Source organism: Zophobas morio, unplaced genomic scaffold (assembly GCF_036711695.1).
Source record: "Zophobas morio isolate AGI-343-1 ecotype UQ-CSIRO unplaced genomic scaffold, CSIRO_AGI_Zmor_V1 ptg000007l, whole genome shotgun sequence".
NCBI classification, from domain to species: Eukaryota; Metazoa; Arthropoda; class Insecta; order Coleoptera; family Tenebrionidae; genus Zophobas; species Zophobas morio.
In genome coordinates, this window is record NW_026972112.1 from 11692478 (window position 1) to 11713432 (window position 20955).

Here is a 20955-nt window from a genome sequence, read left to right on the forward strand (position 1 = left end):
GCAGACATTAGTTCATTGACATGAGGTATAAATCCGCTTTCCATTATTTAGATGTAGGAGTGAAGTTTTCATTAAAAGAGCGAAAATTTAGTTCGTAACCAATAAGTTAAATTTAAACAATAAAAAAGACGGTTGCTGCATTATTCCACACTAATAAGAAACGAGATGGTGAAACAACGAACTTATCCAAAACAACTCGTTTTCTATGAATCAAAGTGACTCCTACTTAAGTTGATCTAATGACAATAAACTCATTATTTTTTATAAGTCGGAGTCTAAAAGAAGTCTTTGTTAACATTATATAATGCAAAATTTCATTCGTTATTATAGCATCGAATAACATTTTGCGGACAAAGAACAACCACAATTAGAATTTTTGTATTTGAAAAACTCATACTGTGAACTAAATATATTCCATTTAGAGTATAAGGTATCTCATAGAACGATAGTTAAGTCCAACAGTGTCGTCACGCGTGGCCTTAGTATATAACACTGATATATTTGAACATATGTGATCAATCAGATTTAACACATGGTTATGCAACTGATCAATAATGAATATGATTTGAACCAAAACTTCTAACGCAACGATGATGTTATTGGTGATGCCATCACCAACAACTACATAACTGAGAGTATATATTTATACATTGATCATTTCAAATTTACACTACATTAAATAAAATCATGTTCCGGTCTTGTCCATATTCTTTAATGACATTGTTTTTGGGTTCTTGCGGTTATTCGACTTAATACATCGAAAATAATTTTTGAAGAACTGTCAAAATTTCACCTTATTTAATCGACTTCTCTAGGGCTTGAATAAGAAAGTTGACAAAAGTCATAAAAAAGTTGCTTAAATGTGACGAATCGAATGCATATTTTTATAAAATCGTTTTATTTATTATTAAAGTCTAAAGCCTCAAGGAACCAAAAAGAAATACTTGTTAAACAGTTGTTAAATCTAGTATTTTGCCTTATATAGCAATACTAACAATTTTACGCAGTGATAAAAGAAAATATTCCTAGATTATCTGTGGGTGCAGTAAAAGCTACAGTTAGTGATTTGGTTAAGTTAGTCGCTGAATGACGAACCATTTTTTATAAATTCAGCGATTTACATTTTTAATTAATATAAATTTATATTTTTGAAGAGTCCGATATTAATGAATAGCGGTAATTATATGAGAATGGTCAAAAAATATAAGTTGGCTTAAATTACGATCTAAATTAAGAGATAAGACGTTACACAAGAATTCATAAAATACCATAACAACGTGCATAATTTACATAAATTTCAGCACGTTTTATTCATAGATGTAAATTGTACAACTTGTTAATTAAAATCTAAACATCTAACCGGGCGTTAAGAGTATCCAATTAAATATTGTTGTATGATTATGGAGATACGCAACGCGTAAAATCAGAAGTCAGCTTACATAATGTTAATGAATTGCACTATTTGATTAATAGAAAATGTAATTAAATATATGTAATAGGTGTATAAAATACATGTACATTAAAGGATGTTCACACAAGGGAGAACTCAGAACGAATTTAGACTTCCCATTTCGACAAGAATCTAATAAAGCTAGTAACTTTTCTAGCAATATTGTTTTTCAAAATGTATTATTTTTTGTCATAAAGCTTCATTACCAAAACAGCTTTTTGCAGCTACAATGTTAGTGTAAACGTAAAATTGTTTGGGTTTCATGGTCGTGTAGTAAACAATTTATTAAATTAAAAAAATATATTTTAATACAACGTGATAATTAAGCAACATTAACTCTTATTTATTTTAATGACAAGATTAATGCGTCTTTAATTAAATCTACCAGCGTTTAAAGTGTACCGCTTTGTTATTCATAAATGTTTTCAACCAAATAATCACAACCGGTTCTTTTTGTGTCAAAGCATCTGAAAGTGAAACAGTTTTATATACAACATATCGAAGTATACTTATTTATTATAGAATATCGTTTGGTTATTCAATTTAAACAGTTTTTTATTCACACGATGTTATCTAAATCGTAAACTGTGACAAACACTTTTAAAGGTTATACTAAAAGTTGAGCTTTAGTAATAATGAATTTGCTTGTAAAACACACTTTCACAGTGATTTGGTCTAAGTGTTACAACTCTAGATCATTCTGTTTTCAACATGTCAAGAATAATTATTAGAATCAAATAAAAAAGATGTTGATGGTCACATTTAATGTTCAAATAAATTACAACTGTCAGTCCCTGACTTTTAAAAATAATTAATGCTATATGATGTAGTCCTATGATACAGCACGAAAAAGAAAATAGTACTTAAATTCTAGTGATACATACTTAAATCAAAATAAGTAAATAGTTTCTAACACGAGTGGGTTTGGTTATGTTCTAATTTATAATAATTCTATACAATGTCCACGTGCTCATGTTATTAGAAAAAGGTTATTAACTATTTAACTATTACACAAAAAACTACACGACAGTATTTTTTGTAATCTACGTTTTGTAAAACAAGTGCCTAGAAAAATTAGGTATTCACAACTTCTCCAAATTAAGTGGTGTATTTTTTCAAAACTAGAGTCTATGAGAAAAAATACTTTTTATTTTTAAACATCATATAACTGACACTTATATGACGTTCTTACCGGGGTTTAAGTGTCATTTCTATGACACCGTGTTTGAGCGGCGTATAAGTACTACTTATACTCCGCCAGCGTATAAATAAAACATTTATACTCCGCCGGAGTATAAATATGTGAAAATTATAGTGGTTGTCAACCATAGTAACCATGGTAAGTGAAATCAAGGCAATTCCTCAATGAAGCAAGAAGATAGGAAATAATCATTTCAAAAGAAGATTAATCGTTTGAAAAAAAATATTGAATTTCATTCGGAGTTTAAGTGACTTTATGTGACTCGTATGGACTTAATTCGCCTCGCTATCGCTCGACGTTTAATCGTCCATACTCCGTCACATAAAGTATCACTTAAACTCCTAATAAAATAAATATCTATTATTACTTGGTGCATCAGTGGTGTTTCAGTGGCTAGCATTCGAGCTTTGAACACTTTCAGTTAATACTGTAACGTCAAACATTTTGAAAATAGTTTCATAAGGAAAGTTACTTCTAAAAGTTTCAAACTTTTTAATAAATCTATCTAAATAGCTATGCACTGTACAATCGTTATTACGAATAACAAAGATACAACGGTTAATAATAATAATTAATGTGCTGATTGTTCAAGAAACGCTTATAATAAAAAGATTATAGTTTTTTTAGAGGTACATTTTGTTCTAAATAATTTAATCTTAAAGCAAAATTAATACCTTTTACAGTTTTATATATAGAGCAGTGAAATAATTGCGTCTAGATTTCAAGACACTTTAATTAAATTCCATTAAAAGTCTTTTATGAGAATAATCTTGCAAACGATGAGCGTGAAAAGGATGGAATAATATTCCATAAATTGCAAATAAGTATTTGCAAAATATGCCTAGCATTTTTTTTGCCTCTGCAATATGAATATTATAAAATGGACCTCCAGACTAGAGAACAGTCCTATAGCTTAAAAAGTTAATAAGTGTCTTATGTAAAATAGTCAGACAATCCAAATTTCGAAAGTTAACATGGTTTGGCCCAACTTTGAGGTAGTACCAAGTATAACTCTCCCATACTATGGTAAATATAAATACTTAGTACCTAATAAAAAAAAAGAACCACATGAACTTTAGGTTGACTATATAAGGAATCAAAATCTATCTTCGTAGAAATAATACAAAAAGATCGGTACTAACTATTAGATAGATATGCACAACTGTTCGTTAACCTATTACGCTGTGAATGATATTTGATACACTTTTGATCACCCAACACGATAGAAAAATTATACGATACTTTTAGTCTAAACCCACGCTTCTGAATGCAGATTAAATTACACAAATCATCTAAAAATCTTGACACTTATAATATACTAACTTTGGTCTGCGACTTTATTTTCTTTTTTATTATATCACACACCCTCCTGTATGCCATGACTGCATTTTTTCTGACTTGTTAAAAATTTAGACACTAATTTCTTGCACTCAGATTTGTATAAGGCATTACACAAATAGCGTAGTTTTTGTGGTAACAATATTGACACCTGGATATGAGCATTAAAAATTCATGCCACATTGGTGACGTTCAAAGAAACTTCCACTCGGTTAGATTACCATGTTTATTTGTATTATGAATAAATAATTTTTCCATCGTTATGACAAATTAAAAACTACAAGTCAAGAAAATATTAAAACGATTTTCACAATATGTATACGTATTTAATATGTATACGAATCCGACAGTTAAGCAAAAAATGTTCATCTTTGTAAAAATTTGTCCATTTAGATAAACACAAATTAATGTATCTGCATTATGCAAATGTAATTTATGTCGAACTTTGTCATTAATTTTATTTTCTCATTGATGCGTTTGTTATTTTTGATAAATGTCTTTTCTTATAAATATGTATTGTCTTTTAATTAATGATCCTCTTTAAATTATTAGCCTGTTTTGTTTACAATATTGCACATAGGTTTCTGTTTTGCCTTTAAAAAACATTACTTTTGTAAAATGTAGCATTATAGTGAATATCTTCGAAATCACCGCAAGTGAATATAAATTTTACTGCTGAACAATTGGAAACTTATAAATAATTTAGATTTTTTGTTTTATAGCAGTCACTAAGTAGAATAATACATAATACAATAACAGTGTTGTCAGCCGGTAACAGGATAACAGTGTGACGCCAATAGTTTTAAAACACGTTTTTTCACTTACATATATTTACAGTACGTAGTACATCCTGACATAATGAACACAATGAAAAGTTTGGAGCTGATTATTTCTTTATGAAAGCAGTTGTTAATCATGTATTAATTTACGTGCAGACATATTAACAAAAGTGATAGAGTGACACAGTTAAACCTGGCGACGAAATACACTTGTGTGTGAAAAAGATAGTCAGAAACAAGTATTTGCTGATGAAGACTGAAGACAAAGACGTAAGCACGGTAACACTTGATTGATGCCTGTCTGACAGTATAATACATGAACGAATGAATATAATTATATTCCTTCCTTCCTCCGTGGTATAAAACCTAGAAATATGATATATGATTTGGGTATGCGCATATTTTAACGTCCCCTAGCTGTTTAATAAGTGCCCGAAATTTAAATCCACGTTTAAAAAATTGCTCTTAAGTCCTTTAGATAGGACTTCCCTCGCACCTGAAGACAAATCTTCAAACAAATTCAATGTGCTAGGAAAAAAAATGTCGACAAAGATGCGATCAAACTAACATCAATAAATGGGTCAAAGGGTGGAAAATTAAACATTCGCTGGAGACGCAGCCGTAGAACTACATATAATTTAAAAGTATTTTCAAACATATTATAGTATTCCGTTTAATTTATACAACAAAGCTGTATGTTTATTTTCAGAGCGTAACTTAGAAAAGTATTGTAATAATAGAATCCATTTGGCTACTTTCGTATTTTGTCGATGTTTCATAATCATGACCCCAAGAATTAAAAAAAAAATTGAAAAATTGTGAAATTTGATTTTGCGATTTTTGTTTTGTTCAGACAAGTTTAGGTAAAATTACATCTTAAAAAAAATAAAAAAATGTATAACTGGTTTATTGTAAATACTAAAAATGGCTTAATTTTAACTAAATACTACGTAACATCTCTGTGCGAACATTTTTTGTAGAATATTGATTCGTTTGTTTTTCAAGAAGACATAATAGAGATAGTCCTGAAATTGTGAATAAACACACAGGAGTTTCATCAGTGGAATCAATAAATGGGTGGGAAACTGATTAATTACTTTATTAATTAGTTTTCTGAAAGTACTTATGTGATTGAAAAATTACTTTCACCATAACATAGGTATTCCACATTCGTGTGCAACTTTGTAAAACATTCATTATTTAGATTTAGATCTTAGAGTGTATGAGAGTTCAGGAATGTAGTTTAACGAAATTCTTGAACTCTAAATTTTTGACAATTATACATTCGCTATAGTAATACCACGTTGTTGCTATGCAGCTTTCCAGATGTATAATGGGAAGATCCTAAGAAAACGTGACATTCTTTAAAATAACGCTGTTACGGCATCTTTTTAGCCTTACATACATAGCTCTAAAAGCAAAAATAGGTTTCTTCTGGTGAAATTTTTGGTATGCTTTATACGGATACTGTGTATTGTATGTTATCGTAATAAATTTTCAACGATTTATCGGTTGTAGTGAAATGTTGTTTTGTTTCAGATACAAGTAGGACAGTAATCCATAGAAAAAGCTCCTTGGCGTTGACACCAGAAGACGAACCTTTGGAATACAACGTAAGTCAAATTAAATCTACAGACTTAGAACAACAATAAAATTTCATCGTAATATTCCTTGTTTAGAGTATGAACTATTTTGTGGTTAAACAACAAATATGTTCACCGCATTTTTTAGATATTTAATTTTTAGCTTTAACATGTGTCTTGCAAGAATGTAACGTCCTTAGGGAAAAATTACGTTCTGGAAATTCATAAGTATGCATTTTTAAGTGATCACTAGCTTAATCGGCAAACTATTACTTCATGGTAATGTTTTATTTTAAAGATTTGACATGTGTGGTATCTTGCCAGTGAGTGGTAACGGTTAAAGTTGTACAGACTCTCGCTACTGAATGTATAATGTACATCTGGTAGAGATGTTGCTATTTACATGCAAATGCAATGAGACGGTAAAGATTAAATTACAGTTGGTTGTAAAATTTTGGTAGACAGTTTCATTCAATAATAATATCTATGAATCAATTTTCGTAGAAATCATGTTCATCTGCTGTTTTTATTCGCTGCTAAGAACGAGTTAACCTTTCTCGTAAATATGGTAATACATGAAAAATTGTTGAAATACTAAAAGTTGGTTTATTTTTATTTAGACATAACACTCTTACCTCTAAAGCACAATCAAACATGATAGGCTATACTGTTTGTTATATACCTAGTGTTACAACACTAAGGGCAACAGTACATTCTTACAAGAATTTCGAAAAAACTTAAAACAAGTAAGCCGTTTTTTATTTAATCAATGAAATAAATTACGTCATGCATCAATTTTGCTAAGACATCCTGTATAAACAATTCTAAAACATAAGCGTATATGCTATTTTGCAAACTTCAAGCCAGATTTATTTTCCAAATTTTTAAATGAGGTCATCAAGTTTTTCAAAGTGTCGAAGAGATAAATTCTGATTAGCGATTTACCATATTGGCGATAACCTTAAAGTAAACAAAATTTTAAGCGATCGATTTGTAGTTTCTAAGATAAATTGTAAAATACGTACGTAAAGAAAAAAATGAGGATTAATAAACCGCTGAAACAAAAGTCTATTATCTTTCACATTTTAGATAGGATTTACCTGTCAAAATTTGTTAATTTTTTTGTGGGAATGTGTAGACACATTGTGGATAGACTGATATGGTAGTCTTAAAGTACACATAATTCCCCTTTAGAAAAATGGAGAATGTTGCTCTTGCAGTGGAATAGATCTCCTGGAGATCACCATTAGATCAACTCACACTAAAACAAATTCTGACACCAGTGTAGGCAGACGACGTCTTATTAGCTAGAATTACAAAAGAATTGTAGATAAAAGTAAATACATAGAAATAAAAACCAAACATTAATACTAACCATAAAAATAATAGTGACCCTTATTAACGAGGCGGAAGAATTAGAAAAAACAATATTTTTCCCAGACCGAATTATCGCGACAGTTGCTCCAAAATATTTTTTTCTAAAGAGAATATTTGTTGTAACTTTATTAATTACCTTAGGATGGTTGTTTTGTTTATGCACATTGCTTCTTTAGCATTGTCCTCTTCATCTTTTGTCATATATTTAGACACAAAAACAACAGTCCTATAATATGATTTATTTAGATGATGTTTTCAAATGGGGACCATTATAAAATAAGTATTTTTTATGTATTAATAATAAGGATGCAATTTCAGTCACTTAAAGATAACAGACCAATAAAATACGCCTCAAGATATTGGCGTAGCGATAATATGTAGTGTAATATTTTTTCCTACTGTTTCTTTTTTCGATCAGATTGAATGTACTAGTTTACCAATTAATTTTCTTCCGTGGCAGTTGACACAAGCAGTAAATAACTAAGCACCACTGATCTCACTACAGGCAAACATTATAATCTAAAGATTTTAAAAGTCAAGGAACATTGGTTACACTGTAATTAAGATAACGAGCAAATAAATATAAAAATATTTGTAATACAGTCGAACATCGATAACTTCGATTTATTACGGTTATTCGGTAAGACCAGTTAAAATGAAAAACTTTTTTTCACAGTTGTCAGCACTGTCATTTCACACAGAGCAGAGTTCACCCCTATTCTCGCAGTAGATGTTTAAAGTAGCTGTGTCGAATCGAGAACCTGCCAAATGTGGCGTGCATGCAATAATTCGATTTCTTTACGCAAAAGGAAAAGCTGTTGCTGAATTTTATCGCCAACTTATTCTATTTATGCTGAAGACGTTATAAACAGGCAAAACGTGGCAAAAACATATGTTAGCCCGAATCTTTTCATCGATTTTTTGAATGGGTGCGTTAGTGACTTTGATGGATAGATTACCAAATTTTAGATAAAATTTTGCAATTTTTTAATGGCTTACCAAAGTTTTGAAAATATTTATTTCTATTATTGTTTTGATTATTCTTGAAGGTTGAACAATGTATTCAAATGAAAAATAAAGCGACTGTGATAGAAAGAAATTAATCGGGTAATTTTGAGTTCGTGGGTTTTATTTTTGAAAAAATACAAAATTTCATTTTACGTTAAGTTTTTTAAGGTTTAAAAGAATTTGACAACGTTTCAACCTCACTCCCGTTTTCTCATTTTTTCCCCTATAATTCGAAAAACACACCTTTCACCCAGCGATTTTCCAAAATTTGCTTTGGAGAGTGGATAGATAAAAATGGTCTAGATTACTTTTTATTTACGATGACATTAATATTTTGTAGAGTGCATATTTCGTCAAAAGTAATCATCTCGACAAAGTTATTTTAATAAACCATCGGACCATTTCTGATCTGGTAACATTTATGTAATTGGGCTTGACATTTACGTTTAACGGATTTTTTTACATTTTTACATTCATTACATCAGCACTTTGACTTTTATTTGAAAAGTTTTTTACCAAAATATTGCAAAAGTTAAAGGACGGTATTTAATGACAACATTCTGAGAGTAATAAAATAAAGCTATTTCCAGGGTCCTTCATTCGCATTGTAGCCTTTCTCTCTTCTATATGAGTTTAGTATGCCGTCTTGTATATTAAATTTTCCCAACTCCAACATTTTAGACAAAGGCGTGTGCAAATGTTTTGGAATGAGAAATTACAAGGGAATGCCAAATTTCTCATTAGAATCGTGTAACTACAATGCTGTTAACCTCGAAGATACACGGTCTTCTACCTCAACCAAACGAAACATTTTTTAAATTACAACAACTACATATAGGGAAATAGGTATTATACTGTAAAGAAATGTGGTACACTACAAAATTAATCATTTTCATTTTCAAATAGACCAAGGAAATATTGTAATACAATTCTTTTCCCAGCCATACTTAACAAACAGTGCTACAATATAAATTGAGAAAATCTAGTAATTTCTGATTCTAAAGGCAAGGCTCAACTAATAGGTACCATTCCTTATAAAGCCGTGTGCTTTTAGAGGTAATTTGTTGATCAATCGTCTGCAATTGTAAACTGGTTCCTAACTTCCTCGGTCATTCTGTTTAATGCATGAACCAAACAACTAGTATGAATGAATTGCGAAAAAAATATTTGAAGCAGTATACACATGTAGATTGCAGCATTAAATAACATTAAAATAATTAGTTTGGCCGGATCTAGTTCTGGAAGAAAAAACTTGTTTTGCGATTTGTTGCCACCGTCATGTAATTTCTTCTATTAACTCTGATGTAAACTGATTCGAATGGGGTAATAAAAACTCTCATAGAACAGCTAAAATACATGAAAATACATATAATAAAATGTATAAAATTATTGGTGGAGCAGTGAACTCAAACACGTATAAAATATAAATAATTATTTATTGCTGATATTAGAAAATCTAAATGTTTGAATTGTTGAAATCGTAATTGTTTAATAAAAATGTGGCATGCATTTTGCTCCAGCTGTTTGCAGCAGGTTTTCTTCCAAATCAACTTCGAAATAATTTGTGTCCACCCAACCACACTTGTTGAAATTTTGGACGTCATAAATATATAATGCGAATACTGAAAAATGCAGCGGAGTGGGATAAAAAAACACTAAATTTTCGAGATATATCATTTTTCATATACCTATTTGAGCGTTACTAATTTAATTACGTTCGTGTACGTCTAGTTTAATAAGTTAATTATAAACTGAAATTAAAATCTCTACCAGTTATTTTGTTATATTCTCGTACCAGGTGCTTTCATATTTTCATATATGAATAAACTGCACACTTTACGGTTAACTGCATTTTTTTGGCTTTATGTTAATAATTTTCCCTGAGATTTAGCTCAAAACTGTGCCGCGAAAATTGATGTGAGCAATGTGCCTAATGATGTATAACTTTTTCCTTACGGATTCAACTTTGCTTTCTGACGTAAAACTTTACTTATGCTAATCATCTTTAACCATATTTAGTAAATTAGTGAAATAAAACATTGTGTAATTTTCTTTTATTTTTACTATTATATTTTTTAAAAACAAAGACATCACAACCCAATAGTATACCAACTTTGTTAGCTGTATAGAGGAAAATTGCATTGTTTTAACTAGTTACAATTGTAAACTTTCTCGAACTCTGGTTTTACACACTTTTTGCTTCAACTCTGGCGCGTTCACTAAATTTTAATTGGACAAATATTAAATTTGAAAGCTCTTTCTGCATTTGACACCAGTCAACGTTACTCTTTGTATACACACTTGACTCGTAATGTTTATCACAAGACTTATAATTGTAATAATTATTAATTAAGACTAATTATTTATAATACTTTTCACAATTGAAATTAAAATCTTCGCAGTAGGTATTGTTCATAGAAATCTAGTATCCGGGTTCATTATCAATGTCAGAATAATTTGCTGTCATAACAGTGAAGACACAGATTTTTTGTTGTCATTTTGACAATTAGTTCAAAATTTTTGTAGTTTTGTGTTTTAAATTATGTGTGAATTTGTAATTTTTGTAACACGGTTATAACCGAGTTATATTTTTTTTGTTTAGTTGAAGAATGTAAACGAAGTATTAAAATTTATGGAAGGTGATCAAATACATGTAAGTAACGAGTACCTACGTAGGATTTTAATTTAATATAAATTACGCGAAGCGGTAACGAATTATTATTACCTTGATACAACATGAAAAGTATTGTTGATCCGCCTCGCTTGATATACGAGTAAGTATGTTTTTATGAAAAGACAAAATAGCAGATTACAACAGCTATTCCCTAATTCTTAACGAAATAGAGGGCGGGTGGGTGGGGCTAGCACCATTATATCTAACTTTTAATTAATCGCATTCACAAAAGAAATTTTTTTGCTTACTTTGTCCATTGTATCTGTATTAAGTTATCAGTTTTTTCTAATAGCAGATTTACTACGATGTGAACATAATTCTAAAAATGATACTACTATAGAACAAATTTCAAGGTAGCATCAAGACATACTTTAGTTAGAGATAACCCCAAACATTTTATAAAATTATGTCAAAACTGAGATTTGCAAATTTCATCACTTTGTATAAATAAGTAAAAGCACTTGTCAATGTTCAAAGCAAAATGCAAAATTACAGACCTCCATTTTTAAATAATATGGCGCAGTTGACAATTTTTAAATATCACCATTTTCCCCCATATTAAAAAATGTAGTTCATCAAACCTTTGCTTCTGGTATCATTTTTTTCATTTTTTTAATAAGGAATCTAAATCTCTAAAAATATATAGAGTATTACATTCAAAAATGCACCTTGTCTTAGCAACTACTAGCCCCATCCACCCGCCCTGTATTTTCTTAGAGATTATGTCATTTGGCAAAATCAATCTTGTTTTAACAAATACTAGCCCCGCCCACCCGCCCTCTATTTCCTTAGAGATTATCTCATTTGCCAAAATCAGTCTTGACTTAGCAAGTACTAGCCCCATCCAAGACTTTATTTTCTTAACGGGTATATCATTTGGCAACTACGCCCATTTGCCAGAATCAGTTTTATCTTAGGAGGCACTAACTGCCCACCGCTCTTTATTTTCTTAGAGGGTATGTCATTTGCCCAAATCAGTCTTATCCTTAGCAAATACTAGTACCTGAGACTGATTTTGGCAGATTACCTACGCTATAAGAAAATAGAAGGCGGGTGGGCGAGGCTAGTACTTGCTAAGATAAGACTGAGTTTGGCAAATGACATACATTCTCAAGAAAATAGAGGGGGTGGGTGGGGCTAGTACTTGCGTAGATAAGACTGTACAGTGCAAAGCGTATTATTTTACTAAATTCTAGGCCTGTCTTTAATTCTGATGTGATTAGTGATTAAGTTCAAATTAATAGAAATATTATTAGTAGAATGAAAATTAAACCCGCGATAGTAACTCTATCCTGCCGAGCACTGTCGGAACGGGACCGCAGTCCAAATGAATCAGGCGGCTGGGACATGAGGTTTCCATGGCAACGGTATAAACAAAACGTCTAAATCAGCCATGATTCGGTCTCTGTTCCCGGCTGTTATCACCATTTCGTCAGAAATAACATATCATATATCCAAGACACATCTTTACATGTAAGTGGATGTAAGTTTTGATAAATTTATATACATCGTTTCAGCAATAAAAAATATGCAGTACGGATATAGATAAGTTTAATATCGACGTTTCAGGTCCTTTCAGTTCTACATTTACTGAAAAATTGTTAGTTATACTTGTAAATGAATAATACATTCTATACATTATTTTTTCATTTTCTTTGTAACAAAAAAATTGCCACAGTCGCCTTCGAGTAACTCTTGAGTTATTTTCCACTTTTACTCAAAACGAGTACATAATTCGAACTGGGTGGAGTATTTCAGTAACCATTTTCAAAAAATTGGTCTAAAGAGTTTAAACAGTACTTCCCTCGCTGTCGGAAACTTGACGACTGCATGCCTATTGTGTTTTTTTTTCTCATTACATTTTTGTAGTGGGAATTTAAAAAAAAATTGCGATGACGTCATCAACATTTTTGCAGGGGCACGTATATCAGTTGGGATAGATGTAGTGTAATACTAAGAATAAAATTATTATGTTCTCAAATTTTCGGGAAAATGAACTGGGTCGTTTTGAATATTGATGTGTAATAATCAATAAAATAACGAAACAATTGACTCACGTATACGTATCAGAGGCAACTGAAAATCGTTTATGTATAAACATTCTTAATTTAAGATGACAAGCGTAACAGCATACGTGAGAGTCAAACAAAGAAACTGTAAACAAAACGACCATCGGTTTTATTGCTTCGACTTCCGCTTATTATATAAAACATTGGGTTTTATTTTAATTCTTGACGGTGAAATTCACAATTGGTTGATTATAAACATGTCTATTTCACATTCGCGGAACCAAGTGAACGCATAAAACAAATGCAGGTCTGTAATGTTAAAGTCGATGTAAATAAGCGTGCTACCCTTATGTTTCAACCGAGTTTTTCCTTTAACAAATTTTGTGTCTACCAAATTGGGTTTGTTGGGGTGTAATACTAATAATAAGTGTTGCCTTTAATTTAATCAATAAAATAAATTGACTTCATTAATTTTTTTGAACCACCTCTTAAGAAAATCTAAAAAATATGAATGGAATGATAAATCACAAGTACAAACTCATCATATTTTTTGCATTTTAGATAGGATTTATTCAGCAAAATTTAAGGGTGACATCATCAATTTTTTTAGGAGGGATGAACAAGTACATTTTGAACAAAAGTTTACCATGCTTATAATAACTTTAAAATATTCCCAAGATTTCAAAGCATTCGGTTTTGTAATTCCTGATTAAATCGATAAAATAAATTCACGCCTTCATTAATTTTTTTGAGTCACCCTGCATATGCAAATCCAAAAATATGAATGGAATGATAAATCACAAGTACATCATATTTTGTACATTTTAGATACGATTTATTCGGCAAACTTTTGAGCTGGCGTCATCAGTTTTTTGTAGAAGATAACCAAATATATTTTGACTAAAAATTTATTATGCTCTTTATAACCTTAAAACATCTGCAAGATTTCAAAGCATTCGGTTTTGTAGTTCCTGATTAAATCAATAAAATAAATTTACGCATTCATTAATTTTTTTGAGTCACCCTGTATATGCAAATCGAAAAAATTTGAATGGAATGATAAATCACAAGAAGAGACTCACCATATTTTGTACATTTTAGATAGGATTTAGTCAGCAAAATTTTGTGGTGACGTCATAAATTTTTTAGGGGTGACGACCAAATACGTTTTGATCAAAAATTTACCATGCTTATGATAATTTTAAAATATCTTCAAGATTTCGAAGCATTCGGTTTTGTAGTTCCTGAGTAAATCAGTAAAATAAATTTACGCTTTCATTTATTTTCTTGAATCACCCTGTATATGCAAATCCAAAAAATATGAATGGAGTGATAGATCACAAGTACAGACTGATCATATTTTGTACATTTTAGATATGATTTATTCGGCAAATTTTCGAGCTGACGTCATCAAGTTTTTGGAGGGCATAAGCAAATATATTTTGACTAAAGATTTATTATGCTCTTTATAACCTTAAAACATCTGCAAGATGCCAGAGCATTCCGTTTTGTAGTTCCTGATTAAATCAATAAAATATATTTACGCATTCATTAATTTTTTTGAGTCACTCTGTATATGCAAATCCAAAAATATGAATGGAGTGATAAATGACAAGTACAGGCTCATCATATTTTGTACATTTTAGATATGATTTATTCGGCAAACTTTCGAGCTGACGTCATCAAGTTTTTGGAGGGGATAAGCAAATATATTTTGACTAAACATTTATTATGCTCTTTATGACCTTAAAACATCTGCAAGATTTCAGAGCATTCGGTTTTGTGGTTCCTGATTAAATCAATAAAATATATTTACGCATTCATTAATTTTTTTGAGTCACCCTGTATATGCAAATCCAAAAAATATGAATGGAGTGATAGATCACAAGTACAGACTCATCATATTTTGTACATTTTAGATATGATTTATTCCACAAACTTTTGAGCTGACGTCATCAAGTTTTTGGAGGGGATAAGCAAATATTTTTTGACTAAAGCATTCTGGTTAGCAGATTAAAAATTAAATTTCAAAATGTTGTTTTATAATTTTGATTTTTTTTCCAAAAATCTGGACGTTTCGGGTGAAAAGTCGATTCAGAGTTGTAAACTACATGTGTAGGGCTATGTTATTTTATACAATTGAAAACCCATTTACTATGTACAATTTTGAAGTGATGTCATCGCATTAGTGTGGGGATGATTAGACAAATTTTGGTTAGCGTTTTACCATCTACATGATATTCTTAATATAAGTACAAAATTTCACAACAATCGGTCGAGTACTTTCGGAGATTATCTGTCTAATAAAAATCCGGGACGGCAGACGGACGGACAGACGGACGGACAGACGGACAGACGGACGGACAGACGGACAGACGGACAGACAGACGGAAATGGGAGACCTATTTCTTCGTCTTCTAGGGGTCATGAAAGATCGAGAAAACGTAAAAGTAGAGAGTCGGCCGACGGACTCGATTACAATACTTCCTTTGCTTACGCTCGGGAAGTAAAAAGCGAGCACGTTTATAAAAGGCACTATGGTAGTTTTACCATATTAATTTAAAAATGTTCCTTGAAGGTCTGCTTTCAATTCAGATTCTACGTCTTTTTATAATAAACATCTATCCTCTTTTAATAAGATTATATTCCTATAAATAGATTTTGCAGTTTCTCTATTAGTTATAGGTTGTGGGTAAGCACAAAATGAAAGCTTTTTTGTAATCTACCTATAACTTCACAAAGAACCATCTTATCATTTTTCGTGTAGAGCAAATCCCGGTTTAGCGTAACGTGAATACTGTTGAGTATCAGGACCGTCGGAAATTGAAAGATTGCCTGGCCTTCCTTGGAGCTGCTATTACCTGAAATATATTTTCTGCTAAAGGACGGATTTAGGTCTTTGGTATCATTTTTAATTATTTTATTCGAAGCGAAAATAGTGTCAATAAATTATTAAGTTCAATAACCTCGATGTAAATACATAAAAAAAACGTAGTCTAGTCAGCCATGGAATTATTTTTTCAAGTGTGGTCGCAGTACTGTTGTTTTTCATTGAGTTATTTGTTGTTTGTCAGTTTGATATTTGTATTGTCAGTGTAATAAAAAATGCTTAAACCAGATTTTTTTTTAATTATCTATTAAATACAGTCAAAATTACGTTATGGTAAATAAACGGCTATCTTACTTAGTTGCACATTAATAAAAAATGACAAAGATATATTTAACTTTACGCGACTTTTAAAGTTCTATAAACTAAAATTATCTAATTACTACATAATATTTCAATGAACTGGATTATCTTAACTGGAACTTAAAATGCAAGATTATTGTAAAGTAGGAAACTGGATTTTTTGACAGGAAAAGTTGTATCACTTTTGGTGAACGAAGAATATAAAAGTTACCGGTGCCCTTATTTTGTCTAACATACATATTAGTTATGTTATTTCTTGTCATTTGTTCATATAGGGAATTCACTATACTTCATAATACAGGGTCATTATAAAATATTGTAGTCGAAGAAGGCCATGATTTTGGTGACATTTTGTGCCGCCTTTTTCAGTTTTGTGGAAAGGATTACACTAATATTGGAATTTTTATTTTTAACGCCACATTAGTTGACATTAGCGGCTGCACTGTTTCAACGCTTCATCAAATTCTGTCAGATGTCAATAATTTTTTCGTTTGTACTGGTACGTTTTCCCTCACTTTGTGCGTTAATTGACTTGTCTTGTTTTCATTTTTGCTGTCTTCCCCTTTGTTAGAACTTTAATAAGTGTCTCAAAAAACAGTTTTTATCAAAACTACAGATCATTGTCGAATAATCTCAGGTAATGAACAGAGAGGAATAACTATGGTCAGTGTTACAAATGATTTTTTTAGTTCTTTGGCGCAATCATCATGCCTATTACCGTAATGGGGTGTTAAATGAGGATGGGGATGGAGTGTACTCTGTGGAGGCGTCTAAAAACGAGTATCTAGTGAAATGTTCTGTTGTCATTGATGAAGAATCTTTGAAGACGCTATATGGCGAATTATGGCCAGATTTAACGACACTGGTAGCATTTCTAAGTGAAAACCGACAGGGAGACCTCAAGTTAGTGAAGACGTTGTTGAAGATTTAAGGATGAGAATGGAACAAAGTCCGAATAAAGCTTCCTCAAAAATCTTTACTGTCCGGAGTACCATACAGCCCATGTCAGAAAATCGTAAAAGAGAAGTTACATATGCATCCATACAAGATTTTGTCAGTTCAGGAGCTGCAACCAGCTGATTTTCCTTGCCGCGTTGGGTATTGTAGTTGGTTTCAAGCTGATATGGACGATAACGGGATTCTCGATTTGTCGTTCTTTTCTGATGAAGCCTGGTTTCATCTGTTAGGCTATTATGTCAACTGACAGAACTTCAGAATTTGGTGTATAGAAAATACTCACGCTTTTGAAGAAACACCATCACACGCAATGAAGGTTGGTGTGTGGTTAGCTGTTTCCAGACGACGATTCATAGGCCTGATACTTTTTCAAGTAAATGAATGTGATCAATAAACAAAATTAGATGTAGAAAGTGTATGTAGGTACTGCAATAAAGTTTTTTATTTTCAGTAACTTTCATTTTTCTTTCGGTGTTAGTTGCATTCTCTTAATTTAAAACTTACTTCAACTTACTGTTTAGTAATAATTGTAATTTTACTATTAGGAAAGTTAAAAATCTTTATTAAACATTCTGTTGTTTCAAGAGATCTCATAATCATCTACAGAACTCTTAACACTATGCTCCTGAAATTTTATTGGTTTTTTCATCTTTTTTGTTATAGAAATTTTGAAAAATCTTGATATTAGGATGGCCATGTGGGCGTGTTTTGGGTAGAACCTCTTTGACATTCCTGTTATGCAGATCTGGCATGTTTCAGATATCTAGAAACTGCAAAGCTGAAGGTAATGTTTGGACATAGCAGTTTTCACCTATTGTAGGGATGAAGATCAAGGCTTTCAGTTGTGTTTTTTCAAGAGAAAAGCACCGGTCACAAACCATGTCTGCACCAATATTTTGACGATTCCTTACAATTTACAAACAGAATTTTCGCGGGATCACAACTTTGGCAAAATTATGTACTGCAAAAACTCATTAGGTACTCATAGTGTTCGTTAACTGTGATAAGACTTGCTCTGCCATTGTCCATTACGTGATTTTTCACAATTTTTACCTTCAGGGTACCTATAAAAATGTAATTTTTTAAATAATTACCGTGTTCATTGGTTTCGACAAACTTAACCTCACTTTTGGATTTCATTATTTGAAAAATTATTGCTTCTTTGCAAAACAGACCAGATTTATTCTGTTCAACTCCAATCGACTTTCCAAGGTGTAATTCATGACAAAGCCCTTAAACGTTTTTCTGACAATTTACAATTTTTGAAACTGAAATGTATTGCAGTGGCGTTCACAAATGCTCGATAACACTGCAACCCTTAATGCTCTGGTCTGGCGTCTTTTCGTGTCTAATTAAACCGCGAACCGGGCATTTCAATTTTTGACACATCTGACAGATTTGTTTGGCCGTTCGTGACATTTCAAAACAGTTCAAATCATTTTGGTGATTAGCGAAAAATTTCATTTGTTTTTCATAGGTGAGTTGACTACAATATTTTATAATGACCCTGTATAATATAATATAATTTTCATTTATTACTGCCATTTAGTCAATTCCCAATTGTACCAATCAGCATCTAGCTGTAAAATGAGAAACACTTAAACGAGTCGTAAGGGTGACTTACTGGCAATCAGTCTTATTGGTTTCCAATTAACACTCCACTAAAGTAAGAAATTATTATTCCTCGTAACAGTTAAAATGATGACCACTTTGAATACTGTTGTATTGTTTATTACATCAGTAATAACACTATCAGCTGTAATATTTTACTCGAACAAAACAGATTCCAGAGCCACATTTGACATCACAATCATTTATATACAAGTCGCACTAAGTTCATGTTATATTTTGAAGTTCTGCTTCTTCCATCGTAGGTCACTTAAAAAGTTTACATCTATCGATCAATATTAGGAAAATACAAACAATGTTAATCAAGATTCCTTAAGCAACGCTTAATAGGTCTATGAGCCCTAAAATTTGGTTCCAGTTAAATGCTTTCATGTCATGAGCTAAGTAATTTGTCTCCAAAAGACAGTTTTAAAAGTCTCAGCTATCAGAAATGAGTTCAGCAATTTTACGGTCGCCTTCCCGTTTATGGATTATTTTTAAGGTAGGGGAACGAGGGGCTTGTTGTAACAGTTTTTAGGAAAATGAATATAATTTGGTATCTATTGGCTGTTTGACCATTATAAAACTGTCACTAGTCTTACTATTCCCCTATTGGACTGAAGAGGCAAAAGGTCAAAATTGTTCATATTCACTTCACACTAGGCATTTCCTTAAAAAAAGTTCATTGTTACAACTTGCCCCGTGTTTGGGCACGAATTCAGTTCAGTAAAAACCTGACGTTAAAGAGTTTAAATTCCGGGTAAAATTTAGTGTTACAACTTACCCCTGTTACAACAAGCCCCTGGTTCCCCTACATCGCTATTCATTTTATTATAGCAAAAAATAAATAGATGTATTCTTTTGTTTTACCAACGATAAAATGGTTTATTACTTGGAGTAGGATACGTTTGTTGTATTGTCCTGCTACCGTAGTGGTCCATCAAAGTTTAAGTGGACTTACGCAATGTATGAATATTGTTAATATATAACAATACTCAGACTTTTTTGGCAATGTGATACAATACAACAGAACAAATGATTCGGCACTATCGTAATGCTACATGGTTTGTTTTCGTTGGTGCCAAAATTATTTTTTTAATAATAATAATAATAATAAAGTATTGCCCAGCGGGCAAAACGCCCACAGAGGACATATAGTACAAATTAAATATATGATCACTTATACATACATATACGATATATTATTATTGTTTTCCAAGATGATGTATCCACGGACCATCGTGTTTTGAGTTGCCATAATTTAAGTACTGATTTCTGATTTTATATAGGAATTCCATTGTTTGATGTTATCGACCGTTAGGCGCTTTTGAGATATTATTTGATCAAAACGGTTTATTACTTTCCAAACCTAATGTACTAGGGGATGTTATTCTAAAAAAAATCCAGCGAAAGGCAGTAAAACTTACCGGAGGTTGATTACGACGACAAAGCATGACGACGACGCGTCGATTCAAAATAATAATGGGGAGGAAGCAGGGGAAGATGAACTAAAAAGTCTACTCTCTGAGAAAGCGCTGACTGGCAATACGAGTGCTGCCAGGACCGTAATAACAGTTATGTAAAAAATGAACAGAAAACTAACTACAAACTGCGGAAAAAATAACACTGAAATATAAAAAGGAATTGGTCAATCCCACAGTACGTTGGAAAGGAAAATATTAGGTCAAATACAGATTATATAATGTCGAGATAACAAAATAATGATATCGTCTACTAGCATTTTTCTGTTAGAAATTAATTGTTCAGTGCATTGCAGTGGC

General features: G+C 31.4%; 1 protein-coding gene and 1 long non-coding RNA gene across 12 annotated transcripts in view; one reads left to right on the forward strand and one right to left on the reverse strand.

The window, feature by feature from the left end:
* Pde8 (Phosphodiesterase 8) overlaps positions 1-20955 on the forward strand; it is a 70781-nt gene that overhangs the window by 29524 nt on the left and 20302 nt on the right. For 10 of the 11 annotated variants that reach the window (XM_064049813.1, XM_064049814.1, XM_064049816.1 and 7 more), the window contains one exon: positions 6308-6381. In XM_064049813.1, the coding sequence (XP_063905883.1) occupies positions 6308-6381 (74 nt within the window). Of the gene's footprint in view, positions 1-6307; positions 6382-11276; positions 11390-20955 lie in introns of those variants that run through there. The other variant, XM_064049824.1, reaches the window with a different exon arrangement.
* On the reverse strand, positions 7158-8229 carry LOC135124116 (uncharacterized). Its single transcript, XR_010279759.1, has 4 exons — positions 8166-8229; positions 7865-7954; positions 7377-7658; positions 7158-7311 (listed from the first exon to the last, which is right to left on the reverse strand). It is a non-coding gene; the product is annotated as an uncharacterized LOC135124116 (long non-coding RNA).